This window comes from Theropithecus gelada, chromosome 11 (assembly GCF_003255815.1).
Source record: "Theropithecus gelada isolate Dixy chromosome 11, Tgel_1.0, whole genome shotgun sequence".
NCBI lineage: Eukaryota > Metazoa > Chordata > Mammalia > Primates > Cercopithecidae > Theropithecus > Theropithecus gelada.
In genome coordinates, this window is record NC_037679.1 from 95,997,728 (window position 1) to 96,016,395 (window position 18,668).

Genomic DNA, 18,668 nt, shown 5'->3' on the forward strand with positions numbered 1-18,668 from the left:
CTTTTTAATGTTTCTCTAAGACCTTCGCTTCAAAAATAAAAAACAAAAATCCCAATCACAGAAAATAAAACACTGTACGATCAATGTTCATGCTAAGCTGGGAAAATTTACAAAAAAAGTAGAAAGAAAGTGGAAAGATTTAGCCACTCAGAAGCTGCCACCTCAAGAAGCCATTTTCTTATCTGTTTCCTTCTTTACCTACCCCTACAATCTATGAACAAATACCATAACTTAAAATTTTAAGTAGGTAGTCTACAATTCCTACAAATTTTAAGTTCAGAGACTACCCAAAGAACTGTGGAAGATGCAGCAATATACAAGTTTTTCAAAGTAATTCTAGAAACTAAGGGTGTTAGGTGCTTTACCTGCTTGAGTTTTCAATGTTCTGGACTGCTTATTGCCCAATGGCTCTGAATACATTAAAACACGAACACATACGCCACCTACATTTAAAATAGGGTAGCATTTGTATGCCCATATAAGCAGTGGGTATATTTTTTTGCAAAAGAGTAATAAAGTCATTAAGTCTTTTAAAAAGGACTGACCATAAATGCACATTTCCTCAAACTGTATACGTACATAAAAGAATTAGGGGAAAAGGGAAGACAGAATGACAAATGTAATAGCAGTTGTAGAACTGGGGATTAACACAGCATAAACATCTTCTGTTTGTTCAAATCCTGAGATTCATTTCTATTCCCATTCTTTTTGTCATCTAGGTCTATGTTTCAAATTTATTCTACATTAGCTATTAAGGGACAGTCTCTAGTAATGAACTAGAAATAGCAGTAATGGCTTGTTTCTGTTCCACCCTCCCACTGCCTTCATCGAGATAAAAATATGCAGTTTTGCCAACTTTAAAAAATCAGGAAATAAAACAAACACTGATATAAGCACCAAAGACTAGTCAACACTGGCACTGAAGTGACATTGCTTCTACTTTCTCATTCCTTCCCCCAATCTCAAACCCCACCCTTTGACCTCTGTATATGGGATGAGCCTGAGCAGGAGAGTTGGTGATGTCAGGACTGCGCCGTTCCCACGGATGCTCCTAGAGGCCTGCTGTGCTTCTGGGAACTGAGGCACAGGGATGTCTGTCTGACTGAAACCTAAAACAACAACAGTTCACCCCACCCCTCATGTTCCCAAACCCCACAATAGCACCCAGGTATATATGCTATATAAGGCTCACCTAGTAAGTTTGAATATGGTAAAATCTAAAAGCGAAATCATTCTTAGCAAGTCAGTGGTATTCAAACAGGCAGCTGACCGGAGGTTGTTTAACTCTCCATGCCTAATACAATCACATAGTCTGTATGCTCTAATGTTACTAATGTTAGCCATTCTTATCAGCAAGAGAACAAGGCTCTCCTGAATGAGCTTTTTTTTTTTTTTTTTTTTTTTTGGTATATGTCACATTCTTGCATGAGTGCAGCTGGGATCCCTCTGTTAGTAAATTCCAATTAAACAGATAAATATTTTTGTCTTAAGATGCTTAAAGGGAATGACCGTCCTTATAAGAGTCAACTGAAGCACAGAACAGCTTAATCACTTATCACATGTCTTCCTTTAGCTACAAGAAATAGCATTACAAGCCAAGACTTCCTATTCACTAACCAGTGACTTGCTGGATGTATAGCCTCTTTGGATAGTATGTCTAAAGCCACAGGATGAAATTATTCAGATGTGTATCTTGAAAAGGCCCTGATTACTTTCACTAAAATTCTACCTATTAGAAAGATGATAATATCCAAAATAATAAAAGTTCAGAGCTAAAACTCTAGGAAGTATAGGAGAAAGGAAGAAAGGGTAGGTAGACTGGGGTAAAGACAGAGGAGAGGATAGTTTAATTTACTACTTAACAGAAAGGCTATTCAAATGGACAAGGTGTAGTCGTATCCCTGACATTTTATGTTCTTGGTTAACGTGCTTAGCCATGTTGTGCTTCAGAAATGTCCTCCTATCTGTCCAAACCTGTAATTTTTGAAGGTTTAAACCATGATTTTCTGATCATCTCAAACTGCTCACATCTCCTTGTTAGAACTAGTATCTTAGAAATGCCAAAATGATTAGTTCTGAAATCACATTGCTCCTAAAAGAACTAAATTTTTTTGTATTATCTTTGTCTTATTATTCCCTTTCACTTTCATAATGTCACAGAAAGAGAAGCACTAAGGTAAAATGAATGCTATGTTGAGTTTTTACCATATATATAACCTAGAACCTAATTTTACCTTTCAAAACTCTAGTTTTCCATACCTGTCAACTCCTAATTGATGTCTTTATACTGTGAGCTCACTGTGTATTCGGAACACCAACCCCTGAAAAAGCTTAAGCCAGAGTAGCACAATGGAAGAAACAAACAAACCCAAAACAAAAACAAAGCCAAAAAAGTCACACTCTGAAATACTTAATTATAGACATATATGCAAGAAATGGAGTCATCTAAATGGATAAAATTCCCAAGAAAGTCTTGGGTATATCATAACCAAGTCAAACTTTATCCCCAAAAGCTCTTCTTTAATCATATTACTTGCTAGATATGTTTATGCATTATTTTTAAGTGAGAATTATGACAAACCCATGGTTACTTTTTTGAAGTACATAAAGGAAGAAGTTTTTAAAAAAGAAAAGTTAGCCTAGTGATGGAAAGAAAGGAGAAAGAGTCAAATTACCTGCAGGCAGACTGGGGTTGTGCCTGAATCCAAACCGGTGCATTTACCATTCATTACACAGCTGCATTATTGGGGGAAGGGGAGTTTAGAAGGGCACTGACCCCGAAAGTTCTCAATACTTCTCACTCATCATCAGGAAGGGGGAAGAAGGAAAGTTTTTTCTCTGGGTATTTTTTTGTTTGTTTGTATTTGTTTTTTTGGCTCCTGAAAAGGCTGGTAAAGAACAGTAACAGTGCAAGCAGTTAGAATATTTCTTTAAAAACAATGTAAAAAACGCAAAACATTAAGGATTTTCAAAGGCCAAACTTTCGTTAATACAGAAAGAATTTTCACTAGAGTTAGGCAGCCACCCCAAAACAGCATGGCAAAATGGCATTGGTATAAAGGAAATAAAATACCACACAAAAATCCAAAACAAAACTAAAAACATTTCAAATTAAACCTGGAAGACTAGAAGATTCCAACAGCAGATTTCTGTCCACTACTGAAACATTCCAAAATCCAAGCTCCAAAGGTGCCTAAATGTATTTTAAATGAAACTTTGTTTTCTTTTTTTAAGAAAAGGAAAAAAAAAAAAAAAAAAAAAGAAAGCAAGCAAGCAGTCAGTGAACCTGGTTATAAATCCTGCAATATATTACATTTTAAAAAATCCTAGTACAACAAAAACAAATCTTAAATAAAATTAAACAAACAAACAAATAAAAACAGTAGCAGCAGTGGTTACCTGTCTGAGCACCTACATTTTCTTAGGAGGGGATCGTGTCTCACCAGCCAAATAGCCCATAAACCTTCTCAAAAAAAGTGAGCCAGGAGAAAAGTATAACACAAGATTTGATTTCACAATGTCTCTAAGCCCCACAAACCCCAAACTGGGGATTCACTGAATGAAGCAAATTTGCTTCTCCATTGCTTTCTTCTTGAGAAAAAGATGATTTTCAAAGTCAATGCCTTCAATACCTTCTCAAAGTCTGATAATGTGCTTGATGAATGCCAAGTCTCTTGTTGGGTTTTTCTACTGTTCCAGGGTAGTTTTCTTATTGATAACATATACAGAAAGATTTCAATGTTCATTGGAGAAAAGCCAGCAGAAATGACCAATCAATTATAGGCACCAAAAAAGAAAAAAACTATTAAAAATTTTAAATAGAAGAGTTCATACTTATATGTTTAGATATATAAAGTCCAGTTTTCATCATGGGTGACATAAAAACAATATCAGAAATAATTATTTTTGAAATACAATTTAGAATTACAATTTTAACAATATACAAAAAATTTACAATAATTCAGATTTTATCATTACACATATTTGATATACACATTTTATCTCTCATAATAGCAATGAAGATTATACAAAAGTTATTAAATAATTATGAAAATAAATTTAACTTTCACCTAAATATCTGCTGCTGTTTCCTTAGGGTAGTTCCAGAATGATTTGCTCTTATTCTTTACCTTAATCTTGAAGGAATTCAAGAAGATATCCATGTTTTTAAAATCTAAGATAACTACTGCTCTTTTCATTCTAACATGTGAGTGTATGTTTTAATATCATGTGAATGCATAACAGTGAATAAAGCTAATGAACTAATTTCACATATTTCCTATAATATAGTTGGTTAATTTGATGTAAGTTAAAAGACTAACTACATTTTTCCTGATGCCTTACCCCACCAACACAAACATGACCTTTTCATTGAATAAAGAGGTTGTTTTAAATGTATTCATCTATATACTTGTGATATGTAACTATTCAAAGTGTATTGTCATAATACACATGGCAACCAGATGGTCTCTACATGAACATATGAATGATAATTTAATTAAGCAGTTCTTTCTTCCTCATTTATTTCTCTATACCAAATAGTATGCATCCTCCACAGTATGGTCATTCAGCAAAAGAAGTATCAAGTATTTCTTTCTGTTAATGAGTCAGAGGTACTAATATATGTATGTGAGTCCCCCAATTACCCTGTGCAAGATAAGTTCTTTTAAATGCAATTAGAATATCCTAAGATAAATTACAAACTCCTCTTATGTATCCTTTTCTCTGAGGTGAAATGAGACACTGCACAGATGAGAGGTACTATTCTATTCATCAACAATCAACCTTTCACTCAATTTTAATATTATTTAATTCTACGGAAAAAACAAATTTTATTACATTCCTTTTTAAAATGGGGGAAAAACTGTACAAGTAAGCATGAGCAAACCTCTGTTATAGCTGGTTAATACTGATATTTTATTATTGCCTCGAAGTCTCTCTAGTAGTGTCCAAGAAATTATGTTTAAGGTCCATCTGAAGGAAAATAGCACTGGAGAGGCAAGAAAGGCTTGGGTAAAAGCTTCAGAGGATTTGTAGGGAGATGGAAAACTTGCTGTTTAAAAAATTACGTTGGGCTCTGCAGCATCTCCATTTCTTAACATACCATCCAAACCCATCAATGGGATTAGTTTTACCCATGTTTTAAAGGCTCATATTATATGCAGTTTGGGGGCTTTTATAAATTCTGAAAGTAAAGGAATATAAAGAGTGGACAGTATTGAAGGCTTAAGAGTAGGGCTATAAGAGACTCAATACTACTAAATAAGTCCCCAAACAAAAACATCCAACCCACCCCCAATCCCAATCCTGTATGTAAAAAGAGAAAATGCATAGCCAGAAGCATTAAGGAAAAGCATGTAGCCTTGAATAAACTGTACACTGAACAGGCTAGAAACAAAAGGAAAAAAACAAACAACGTACATATACACGAAAAGGCCTAAAAAAGCATCTATTCACCCTATGTTTTAAGGTGAATACCTCTACCCCAGTGGAGTCTACTTATGAAAACAACTCATTTGTTTTTTAAAGTCATAAACTCTGTTTCCCATCATGCTCCATTTTCTAAATTATCCTTTTTGATTAGCTGATGTAAACAAAAAGCAAAACACATACACATGCATGCGTGCACACACATACATATATACTCCCTTGTAAAATGTGAAAAATGCAAATATATAACGCTGGCATTCGAAATCACTTCAGCTGTATACTTAGAACTCATAGGCTCTTGATTTGCCCCCAAAAATATTTTTCCTTGTCCTTATTTAAATGCCCAACCACCAAAAGAAAAAGGGAAAAAATAAAAGGCTTTAAATGTACACGTTTCAAGTCAGTGTCTTGTTAACAAAAAAGGTAGCATTTTCTTCACTTTGGCCATTGTTAAAGATGCAGGCATAGAGCAGGAAATGTTAGACTAGCATGTATTAAAAAAAAAAAAAAAAAGCAACATTAACAGAGCACATCTTTCAAAAAAGACTAAAACACTAACAAATACAAGTCAATGCACATATTTTAAAGTAGTGTAATTTTATCTACATCGAATGTTATTTTGTATACCGGACATTGCAATACTGTTCATTTCCATTTCATCATGCAAACATGCCAATTTTGTCATTAAGAAGTCTTTATTGGGTTATAGTCACTTTGACCCTCCCACCAAATTAAGGGGAAAAAAACAAAAAACAAAAATAAGAAATCCCAGTAAAAGAGCCCCTCGAGATTTCATAAACTACAAACTAAAGCTGCTAGTTAATAAGGAAATGGCAGAATTTTCAGAGCTGTATAATACAAAAATTCCTGCAATTTAAGCAGATGTTTTCCTCAATGACAAATCTTCCAACACAATGTGAAGTTATGCTACTCGGATATTTGTAGCGAAACTGTTATTATTATTATTTTTTTTGTACAAAAACAAAAGCAAGGGACCATGAAAAAAAAAAGTATTTGTTCCTCATGGCCTATGAGTATACAAATTTTTTAGTAATTTAAAGGGGAACTATGAGAGCCTGACATTTTTCTATACCCCACCTATTCTGCCTCTCTATTTGTAGGATTTGTAAATGAAAGTAACATCTTACGAGCAGAGGTCTCATCTATCTCCCACTCTCTCCAACTAATCCTACTAATTTTCTCTCATCTTCCTGAGCATCCTCCATGAACAGCATTGCAAGTTGGTTTCAAAAATAGAAAAGAAAAAAGAAAGAAAGTTTTACAAGGGTTTTGTTGGTTAATTACCAGTGGAGTCAGTCCACCAGTAGTTTGATTTCATTGGCTAGCAGCTGGTTCATGTTGAACAGGCCCCCTGGGAGCTTGGTGAGCAGCTCTCGCTCCGTGCTTTCAGGGTCGCTGTCAACAGAGCTGGAACTTGCACTCATGTTGTCAACAGCAGTGCTGGCTGGGGGACCCAGCTCCGGCTCACTAGTCTCACTGGCAGTGGACACCACGGAGAGCAGGGACATACGCCGGGTGAGCCGGCCAGAGGGTAGAAGGGAGGCGGCATAGTCTGCTATGATACCAGCTACATCTAGATTACAAGCCTTATCAAAGGCGATGAAACCTACATTTGCATTGGCCTCACAGACGCAGAAGGAGCCGTCATCTTTCATCAACAGGTCAATGCCACATACATCCATCCCCAGAATATTAGACACCTGGATAGCTAGCTGCTTCCCTTGTTCACTCAATGAGCACATCATCCCCACACCACCTGGCAAGAGAAACAAGACAGGAAATTAACAAAATCATGAACTTTTGAAATAAAATTAAAGTTGGCCTTCAAAGCTAAGCCTCTCTTCTAAATTAATAGTGAAAATAAAGGTGCTATTCTAGTGTAAAATTAGGACTTCTAAGTCTAGATTTCCTTAATTAGGAATCTTCTCCCTATCCAGTCTCCTAGGAATTGATGATTTCATAAGTTGTCAATATTTTTTCCAAGTCTATCTTACTTGCAATAACATAAACCAAGTATAAGGAAGTTCAGCATGAATACAATTAGACGTTACAGATGGCAAAAGTATTATTGGTTTTCGATTTATAAAAATAATAAAAATGCATAACAGAACCGAGGATGGGATAAGATCTGGGAAGGTGGTGACCTGAACACAGCTCTCTTCCTCTATAGCCCCCACTTCACTCTAGCTGTCATTTCAAAGCCAAAAAGCTTCTGGGTCATAACGTAGCTGGCTGGATTTAAGTGAAGTCTTTGGTCTTGACAAAAAGAAGGAAGAGAAAGGAAGTAGAACTTGATTTTCTCACTTGGAGATCAGCTTCACAAAGCTCTGAATTAAGGACAGGAAAGCAAAGAACTTTAAGAAGAGCTAGGCTCCGAGAGCTCTGTGTATCCGTAGGAGTGAGGATGACAACATTATGTGAGTTTGCCTGTAGTGTTTGACCCCAGTAAGGCCAGAAGTAGCTAGACAGGTGAGGTGGATCCTCCCTACCACTGAGGCTGTAGGAATAAAGGAGCCAAGGAAACAAAAGAGTTCTTTTAGGTACTTCCGTAGAAGCATGCCCCATGACTTAGATGATTCTGCTTCACAGCACTTGTAAGACTGAGGCCATGTAGAATACTACAAATAACCCAAGCTGAGTGAGCCCTGATGTAAGAACAAAACAATAATAATCCAGCTATGACTTTAATGAAAGAAATAAGAGCTCTTTAAGGAGATTCAAGTTCAGCACAAAAAGACTTTCTCAAGTTAAAACAAAAACACGATTACTCAACTAAAAAATCCAATAGAGAAACTCAAAGAGAGTACAGTTGCTTTTGAGAGTTGACTTAGAAAATCAAGGAATATGCAAAGCATAGCTAAAAATGTGAGGTGAAATCATAAAAGATAAAAGATTTGGGCCAGCTGTGATGGCTCACACCTGTAATCCCAACACTTTGGGAGGCTGAGGTGGATCACTTGAGGTCAGGAGTTCAAGACCAGCCTGGCCAACATGGTGAAACCTCATCTCTACTAAAAATACAAAAATTAGCCAGGTGTGGTGGCACGTGCCTGTAGTCCCAGCTACTCAGGAAGCTGAGGTGCAAGAATCGCTTGAACCTGGGAGGCAGAAGTTGCTGTGAGCCAAGATTGTGCCACTGCACTCAAGCCTGGGCGACAGAATGAGACTCCATCTCAAAAAAAAGAAAAAAGAAAAAAGAAAACCGGAGAACTAAATCAGAAAAATACTCCTCAGGACAGAAACAGATGGAGGAGAGGCAATAATTAACGAAGAAATTTCCCAGAAAACGGTATAAGGAATAAATTTAGTCTGCTGACTAAAACAGTTAAAATCCAGGTTAAACTGATAAGAAAAGACACAACTATATCTACAAAATCCCAATAAAATTTGAGCACTACTAAAAATATTTACAAAGAATAAATTACCCACAAAGGAAAAAAATTAGAGTAGATTTGGACATTAAACTGCAACAATAAAATCTTAAAGGTGGTAGAAATGAAGCTAGACTCTTACATTATATTATATAATGTAAGAATTATATATAAAGAATTATATCTCAAAGTATTATTCTTTCAGGGAGAAAGAAAGACGTGTGATATTCTGATCTAAATTATATATTGCTTTTTGTCCACGGTTCCTGGCATATAACTCCAACAGCCCTTGTTATAGTCTTCTGTTATAATGTTGGGGCACTGTAGGCCTTAGAAAATAGAATCTAACCTTTCCCTGTCCTCCTTTCACCTACCCCACAGCAGGACTCTAATCTTTCACAGCCTTTCTGATTGTTGGTCATAAGACTTCATTCCAGGCCTGCTCCATACCCTGGAGGAAGGAATGTGGCACAAAGAGGCCAAGAAGAATCTGAACAGACAAGCCTTGCTGGGTTTCCCTACTCAGTCTACTAGTGTTAGATCATACCCTTTTGGTTCAATTACATTTTTACATGGCTATCAATTATGTCTATCCAATTGGATATCAAAAAGGGCAAGGTTCAGAAAGCTTCTGGATAGCTGAACACAGAGGTTCCTGAAGGGTGGCACGCCCTGGGAGGGCATGGAAGCTTCATATCCTTTCTCCCATACCTTGCCCTATGCATCTCTTCACCTGTATCCTTTGAAATATCCTTTATGATATATAGGTAAACACAATGTAAATGTTCCTTCAGTTCTGTGAGCTGCTGTAGCAAATTAATCAAACCTAAGCAGAAAGTCACGGGAACCCCAACTTGAAGCCCTGGTCAGAAGTTCTGTAGGTCTGGACTTGCAACTGGTGTCTGAAGGGGGTGAGGTGGGGAGTGGGGGATAGTCTTGGTGACTCTTGGTGACTGAGCCCCCGACCTGTCAGATCTGATGGTATCTCCAAATAGATAAGAGAAATCCCTCACATGTGGTCAAATAAGTGTTCTGTGTGAATTGTTGCTGAATGAGAGAATAGAAAAAGCACTTCGAGTGTATTTTTTGTATTAACAGAATATGTGAGGGTATCTATGACTTTGATAGCCCACCAGGAAAAATAATCAAGAAATGATACTAACATACTAGTAAATGGCTAACAGAGATCTCAAGATATGGGAAGATGAATATGAGGAGTAAACCATGGTGCGTACTTTGCAATACAGGTATAATTCATTTTAAGTAGATAAAGACAGACTGCCTGGGAATGGATAAAATGCCATATAAGGGTTCATGAAACAGAAGAGACATATAGTAAAACAAATTCCAAACAGACTTGAACTAAAACTATTAGATGATTTCAGCAAAACTGGAACATAAGGTCAATGAGACTAGGGATTTTTGTCTGCTGTGTTCACTACTATATACAAAATACTGCTACAAGAGGCCAGGGTTGGTGGCTCATGCCTGTAATCCCAGCACTATGGGAGGCCAAGGAGAGCGGATCACCTGAGGTCAGGAGTTCGAGACCAGGCTGACCAACATGGTGAAACCCTGTCTGTACTAAAAATACAAAAATTAGCTGGGTATGGTGGTGGGTGCCTGTAATGCCACCTATGTGGGAGGCCAAGGTGGGAGAATCGCTTAAACCCGGAAAGCAGAGGTGGCAGTGAGCCGAGATCACACCATTGCACTCCGGCCTGGGCGACAAGAGCAAAATTCTCTCTCAAAAATAAATAAATAAAAAAATTACTGCTACAGCAGTACTTGACACTTTGGAGGTACTCGAAACTACTCAATAAATGAATGAATCAAGAGGAAGGAGTAGGAAGGAAATAAAATTGTTTTAATATTCCCATTGCAGGGGACAGGGAATAAGGAATGCCCAGGGAAAGTAAAGGTATTCCAAATACTTCATTATTATTATGATGGTACAGTGAGGTAGTAAATAAAGTATCAAGGAAAATGATCTTCTCAGGTAACTGTAGAGACTGTGTCTGATTATCAGCATAAGAAAATAGAAGGTAACCATTAATGGAATGCAAAACCCTCGCTGATCTCCCAAATTAACTGGGTTTGGTGGCAGGAGTGAAAATAAAATGGTACCTTACAAACCAGCAAAAATCAGAAAAGAAAAAAGAATAAGGAACAATTTGAGTTAAATAATAAACACAAAATAAGATGGAAGAAATAAAATGAAGTATATGAGTAACTATACAAAAAATGGACCAAATCTTCCATTAAAAGATGGAAACTAATATGATTTGAATAAAAAACAAAACTTAGCTATATACTGCTTATAGAAAACATAGGCAAAATAAACTTACTTCACATCTTTATTTCTCCTGACTATACATCCATATATACATTTTTTCCTTAACAATCATGCTGGTCACACACCAAAAACAACTTAATGAAATTAAAAAAAAAATATTACAGGCCACATTCTCTGACAATATTAGTAAGTCAAGAAAAAGAAGGTAATGGGGTAATGGTAAAGGCAGCCAAAAGAATATTAACTACTTTGAGGTTGCAAAATTGATCCCCTGGATCAAAGAAATCACAAAGAAAAATGAGAACCATCTATAAATAAAAGAGAAAAATGCTTCATACTAATACCTTCCAACACTGTGAAAGTTCTCCAGAGGAAGATGTTTAACATGAAATGCCTTCATTTTGAAACAAAAAAACTAAATGTTCTAGCCAAAGAAACTAGGAAGACAGATACAATGAAAACAAAAAGTAAAATAAATACAAGAGAAAGACAGAATTTTTTAAAAATACAAAGGCTATTTTGGTAAGATTAAGAAAGACAAGAAAGAGAATCACACACAAAGCAGAGATTAAAAGCAGCATATGCAAATATCTCACAAAACTCTTTGGCAAAAAATTGGAAACCTAAAAGAAATGGATCATTTATTTCCAAAACCGCCCCAGAAGAGGCAAACTTTAACAGGGCAATTATTACAGACGGGTTTCAGAAGGTGATAAAAACTATTACTACAAAAGGAACTAGGGCGAGAAAGGTTCACAGCTCAGTTTTATTTAGCTATCCTTTATTCCAATGTTACTTTACCAATACAGAATGCCCTAGGGAAAGACTGAAAACTCCTCAATACATTAAATAAAGCCAGCATAACCTTAATATCAAAAGTGATAAAGTTTTTAAAAAATAATATTATGAGCCAATCTTACTCATAAAAATAGATGAAAATATTCTAGGGCAACCCCCTTTGCGTCCCCTCCCTTTGTTGGGAGCTCAGTTTTCACTCTATTAAATCTTGCAACTGGGCCGGGCGCGGTGGCTCAAGCCTGTAATCCCAGCACTTTGGGAGGCCGAGGCGGGTGGATCACGAGGTCAGGAGATGGAGACCATCCTGGCTAACATGGTGAAACCCCGTCTCTACTAAAAATACAAAAAACTAGCCGGGCGTGGTGGCGGGCGCCTGTAGTCCCAGCTACTCGGAGGCTGAGGCGGGAGAATGGTGTGAACCCGGGAGGTGGAGCTTGCAGTGAGCGGAGATTGCGCCACTGCACTCCAGCCTGGGCGACAGAGCGAGACTCCGTCTCAAAAAAAAAAAAAAAAAAAAAAAATCTTGCAACTGCACTCTCTTGTGGTCTGTGTTTGTTATGGCTCGAGCTGAGCTTTCGCTCGCCGTCCACCACTGCTGTTTGCCGCCATCCCAGACCCCCTGTTGACTTCCACCCCTCCAGATCCCGCGGGGCGTCCGCTGTGCTCGTGATCCAGCAAGGCACCCATTGCTGCTCCCGACAGGGCCAAAGGCTTGCCATTGTTCCTTCACAGCTAAGTGCCCAGGTTCGTCCTAATCAAGCTGAACACTAGTTGCTGGGTTCCACAGTTCTCTTCCGTGACCCACAGCTTCTAAAGGAGCTATAATACTCAAAGCATGGTCCAAGAATGTGGAAATGTGGAAATATTGATGCTCCATCGTATAGGAGTTTTTCTAAAGGAAACCCCATTTTCACCACCCACACCCATTTGCCCCTGCACTTCAAGCCATACTTTTCAATCCCTGTATCTTTAACCTCCTTGTTAAGTTTGTCTCTTCCAGAATCGAAGCTGTAAAACTACAAATCGTTCTTCAAATGGAGCCCCAAATGCAGTCCATGATTAAGATCTACTGTGGACCCCTGGACCAGCCTGCTAGCCCATGCTCCGATGTTAATGACATTGAAGGCACCCCTCCCGAGGAAATCTCAACTGCACGACCCCTATTACACCCCAATTCAGCAGGAAGCAGTTAAAAGCGGTCGTCGGCCAACCTCCCCAACAGCACTTGAGTTTTTTGCTGTTGTGAGGGGGACTGAGAGACAGGACTACCGGGATTTCCTAGGCCAACTAAGAATTCCTAAGCCTAGCTGGGAAGGTGACCACACCCACCTTTAAACACCGGCTTGTAACTCAGCTCACACCCAACCAATCAAGTAGTAAAGAGGCTCACTAAAATACAAATTAGGCTAAAGCAGGGAGGTAAAGAAAGAGTCAAATCATCTATCGCCTGAGAGCACAGGGGGAGGGACAATGATCGGGATATAAACCAGGCATTCGAGCAGGGAGCGACAACCCCTTTTGGTCCCCTTCCATTTTATGGGAGCCCCGTTTTCATTCTATTAAATCTTGCAACTGCAAATAATAATAATAATAAATTTAAATAAAATATGAAAAAAACAAATTCAGTAATTTTTGAAAGAACAGTAAGCTATCCAAAGAAGGTTAATTTTAAAAATGCAAAGGGCAATTAAAAAAAAAAATTCTTTTTATTTATTTATTTATTTTATTTATTTTATTTATTTTTTTATTTTTTTTTTGAGACGGAGTCTCGCTCTGTGGCCCAAGCTGGAGTGCAGTGGCGCGATCCTGGCTCACTGCAAGCTCCGCCTCCTGGGTTCACGCCATTCTCCTGCCTCAGCCTCCTGAGTAGCTGGAACTACAGGCGCCCGCCACCGCGCCCGGCTCATTTTTTAGTAGAGACGGGGTTTCACCATGGTCTCGATCTCCTGACCTTGTGATCCGCCCGCCTCGGCCTCCCAAAGTGCTGGGATTACAGGCGTGAGCCACCGCGCCCGGCTTTATTTTTTTTTTGTGACCACCACCTCTCCCTCTCGTCTCAACCACCTGAGTTAACTGGGTTTACAGGCATGTGCCAGCATGCCAAGCTAATTTTTGTATTTTTTGCAGAGATACAGTTTTGCTGCGTTGCCCAGGCTGCTCTTGAACTCCTGAGCTCAAGGCCCACCTTGGCCTCCCAAAGAGATGGGATTACTGGCATAAGCCAATGCACCCGGCCAGAAAAATTATTTTTAACCTAAAATGTATCAACATAATCCATCACTCCAAGAAATTAAAGGTCTTAAGGACCCTTATTAGGATAGCTAAATAAAACTGAGCTGTAAACCTTTCTGGTCCTAAATTAAAGATGCCAAGATGGCACAGGATAAAATCTGACAATCATCCCTCCTAAAAACTCTAACAGAATCTCTAACAGAATCAACCTCCTTAAATATAATATCCTAAATAGCAAAACACTAAACCTATTTCAGAGGAAATCAGAAACTAGACAGAAATCACTGCAATCCTTATTGCTTAACACTATACTGGAGGTTCTAAAGCAGTGGTTCTCAACTGGGGAGAATCTGGAAATTGTATGGTGGTGTTTCTGACATCTGGGGTGGACATACTGGCATTTAGTAGTCATTGGTCAGAAATGCTATTCAAAAGACAAAAACTGCCCAATTTAAAAGTAAGCAAATATAATGAAGAGCAATACATATACAAGTAAACACAAATGACCAAATAAACTATGAAAAGATTCTCTCATTGTTCATGGTGAGAAAAATATAAAGTAAAATAGCCGTAAAACAGCAAGCAATTCTCATCTGATGGGAAAAAAAAAAATTACAAGTTGAAATGCAAAAAGTTATGGGCTTTTTAAAAAGTAATCTGGGCCAGGCGCCGTGGCTCACGCCTGTAATCCCAACACTCTGGGAGGCCGAGGCGGGCGTATCGCAAGGTCAGGAGATCGAGACCATCCTGGCTAACACAGTGAAACCCCGTCTCAACAAAAAATACAAAAAATTAGCCAGGCATGGTTGCAGGCGCCTATAGTCCCAGCTACTCAGGAGGCTGAGGCAGGAGAATGGCGTGAGGCAGGAGAATGGCGTGAACCCGGGAGGCAGATTCAAAAAAAAAAAAAAGTAATCTGATTATTTATTTAGAGACAGAGTCTTGCTTTGCTGCCCAGGCTGGAGTGCAGTGGCATGACCTCAGCTCACTGTAACCTCCACCTCCCGGGTTCAAGTGATTCTCCTGCCTCAGCCTCCTGAGTAGCTGGGACTACAAGTGCCTGCCACCATGCCTGGCTTGTTTTTGTATTTTTAGTAGAGATGGGGCTTCACCATGTTGCCCATTGGTCTCAAACTCCTGAACTCAAGCGATCCTCCCACCTCAGCCTCCCAAAGTGCTGGGATTATGGTGTGAGTCACTGTGCCTGGCCATAAATTTTTTTAAATATGTATTTTGTTCCAGCAATTCCAACCTTGATGAGACTTATCAAGACAAAAGCACCAGTATATAAAACAAAGCATATTCACAAGGATGTTTATAGTATTATTGCTCACAATAGTAAAACACTGAACACAAACTGCAATTCAATTCTGACAAACAAGGTAAAGAGGCTCTTGCTCTATCAGATATCTACACATAGTACCAAAAGAATAAAGACTGGTATTCATAGAGAAAAAGCACGATACAATAGACTAAGGGACCTTGCAATAGACCCATGCACACGTGGAAATTAAATACATTACAAATTAGTAATAAACAGACTATTCAATAAGTAGCATTCAGACAACCAGTTACTCATTTTGAAAAAAGAAAACAGGATCTCTTTCATCACACTGAACAGCAAAATCAATTTCAGGTAGATTAAAGTCCTAAACATGGAAAAGCTTTTAGAAGACCATATTCAAGAACTGAACATGACCAAAGGGTGGAGAAGAATTTCTTCAATTTAAAAATAGTAGAGAACGTAAAGAAATAGATGAATATGCTTGACATTAAAAGTGACAATTTTTGTCCATCAAAATCTGTAATCAAAAAAAGAAGAAATATCACAGACTGGGATGAAAATACTGTACTTACAATTCATATAACTGACAAAAGAATTTGAAGTCAGATTAGATAAATCTGGCCAGGTGCAGTGGCTCACACCTATAATCACTGGACTCTGGGAGGCTGAGATGGGAGGATCACCTGAAGCCAAGAGTTCAAGACTAGCCTGGGCAACACAGCAAGACCTCATCTCTATAAAAAATAAAATATTTTTATAAAGAAAAAAAGAAAAAGAGCCTGTAGATCAATACAAAAAAGGAAAAAAAATCTCGATTAAAAAAAGACACAAAGGACCTGCACAGGCAATTCATAGATGACATACTGGAATATGCACTTAAAAAAGTGAACAGATGCATAACCTCAACAGTGAGAGATAAATTACAATAATGACATGACATAATTCACATTATTTTGGCAAAAGGCTTAATGTCTACCGACCTTACAGGTTGGCAAGAAGGTGGCACTATACGAAACAGTATTTGATGCGGAGAAATCCTAAGGTAGTATACTCACTTTGGAGAATCATTTGGCAATATCTAGTAGAGCTGAATTACTGTAATACACTACAACACAGAAATCCCACTTCTGGGTAAATGGGCTAACCCAGAAACACTCTTGACGATGTATCTAAGGATGAAGTTTTATAACACAAAATAATAACTAGTTTAGGAATATAGACAGAAGCACTGAAAGCACATTATAGGAAAGATAAATACCAAGTTCAGGATGTGGGGAAGAGAGAAGAAAATGATCAGAGAGAGTAAACAGATAACTATATTGACGGCTTATTTCTAAAGCTGGTTAATGGGTGCAAAGGAATCCTTTATACCTTTTTGTAAGCCTCACTGATCTCAAAACAACCTTTATTTATTTATTTATTTATTTTTGAGTCAGGGTCTTGCTGTGTTGCCCAGGCCAGAATGCAGCCTCCCAAGTGGCTGGGACCAGAGGTGTGAATCATCACGTCTGGCTTAATTAATTTATTTTTTGTAGATATGGGGTCTCTCTACACTGTTCAGACTGGTCTCAAACCTCAGGGCTCAAGCCATTCTCTTGCCTTGGCATCCCAACGTGTTGAGCAGGGGATTACAGGACTGAGTCACAGCACCCGACCTCAAAACAAACTTAAAAAAAAACAATTTACTTCTTTTTTTTTTTTTTTTTTTTTTTTTTTTTTTTTTTTTTGAGACGGAGTCTCGCTCTGTAGCCCAGGCTGGAGTGCAGTGGCCGGATCTCAGCTCACTGCAAGCTCCGCCTCCCGGGTTCACGCCATTCTCCGGCCTCAGCCTCCCGAGTAGCTGGGACTACAGGCGCCCGCCACCTCGCCCGGCTATTTTTTGTATTTCTTAGTAGAGACGGGGTTTCACCGTGTTAGCCAGGATGGTCTCGATCTCCTGACCTCGTGATCCGCCCATCTCGGCCTCCCAAAGTGCTGGGATTACAGGCTTGAGCCACCGCGCCCGGCCAACAATTTACTTCTTAATATAAAACTAAGTTACTTTCTAAAGTTCTTTTTGCTTAAAATATGAAGAGTAACTATTAATTAAATCTCAATGTAGTAAGGTAAAGGTGACCCAGAAAAGATGCCATTTAGCTCTCTTCTAGCTAGTCAGCATGACATGTTATAATGAAAAATTAAAATGAGACATGAAGAGCTAATTCAAGGAGGCAGAAGTCATTTTTCAAGAATAGAAAGTAGGCTGGGCACGGTGGCTCACACCTGGTGGCGCCCAGCAATTTGGGAGGCTGAGGTGAGTGGATCACTTGAGGCCAGCAGTTTAAGACCAGCCTGGCCAACATGGCGAAACCCCATCACTACTGAAAATACAAAAATTAGCCCAGCATGGGGGTGCACACCTGTAGTCCCAGCTACTCAGGAGGCTGAGGCACGAGAATTGCTTGAACCTGGGAGGCAGAGGTTGCAGTGAGCCAAGATCACACCACTATACTCCAGCCTGGGTGGCAGAGCAAGATTCCATCAGGAAAAAAAAAGTAGAAAGTAAAATTAATATAACCAATATCTTTCAAATCTTCACTGTGTTCTTACTCTATCATGTACTCTGAATAAGCCACCATATTGAATTTCATGCTTATCAATATTCCACCTTTAGTTTTACTAAATGTCTGTATTTCCAACACTGCATTGTTTAGTTTTGCATATATTTAAATTTTATATAAATGAAATACATGTATTCTCTTCTTTGACTTGCTTTTTTAGATGAACATTATGTTTTTGAGATTCATCCATGTGGTTATAGATCTCAGAGAGATAAGTAGGGATGACATCACCTAGGGCCTGGTAGCCAGGGCAAGAACTTAAGATTTTTCTGGGAATGCAACTGGGGAGCTATTGGAGGAATTTTGTTTGTTTTTGTTTTTGAGACAGGCTGGAGTGTAGTGGTATGATCGTATGATCATGGCTCACTGCAGCCTCGACCTCCCAGGCTCAGGCAATCTTTCTGCCTTAGCTTCCTGAGTAGCTGGGACCACAGGTGCATGCCACCATGACCAGCTAATTTTTTTTTTTTTTTTCTTTTTGAGACAGTCTCACTCGGTCGCCCAGGCTGGAGTACAGTAGGGCAATCTTGACTCACTGCAACCTCTGCCTCCTGGTTCAAGAGATTCTCATGCCTCTGCCTCCCGAGTAGCTGGGACTAAACAGGCATGTGCCACTGTACCTGGTTAACTTTATA

The 18,668-nt window shown here is 38.6% G+C and overlaps 1 protein-coding gene across 2 annotated transcripts in view; it reads right to left on the bottom strand.

The window, feature by feature from the left end:
- RIMKLB (ribosomal modification protein rimK like family member B) overlaps positions 1-18,668 on the bottom strand; it is an 89,688-nt gene that overhangs the window by 3,514 nt on the left and 67,506 nt on the right. The window contains exons 6-7 of one of the 2 annotated variants that reach the window (XR_003121874.1): positions 7,062-7,207; positions 2,676-2,888 (exon numbers count right to left, since the gene is read on the bottom strand). Coding sequence is in view for 1 of the 2 variants with exons in the window: in XM_025403192.1 (XP_025258977.1) it covers positions 6,744-7,207 (464 nt within the window). In the remaining variant the exon portion in view is untranslated. Of the gene's footprint in view, positions 1-2,675; positions 2,889-4,792; positions 7,208-18,668 lie in introns of those variants that run through there. The other variant, XM_025403192.1, reaches the window with a different exon arrangement.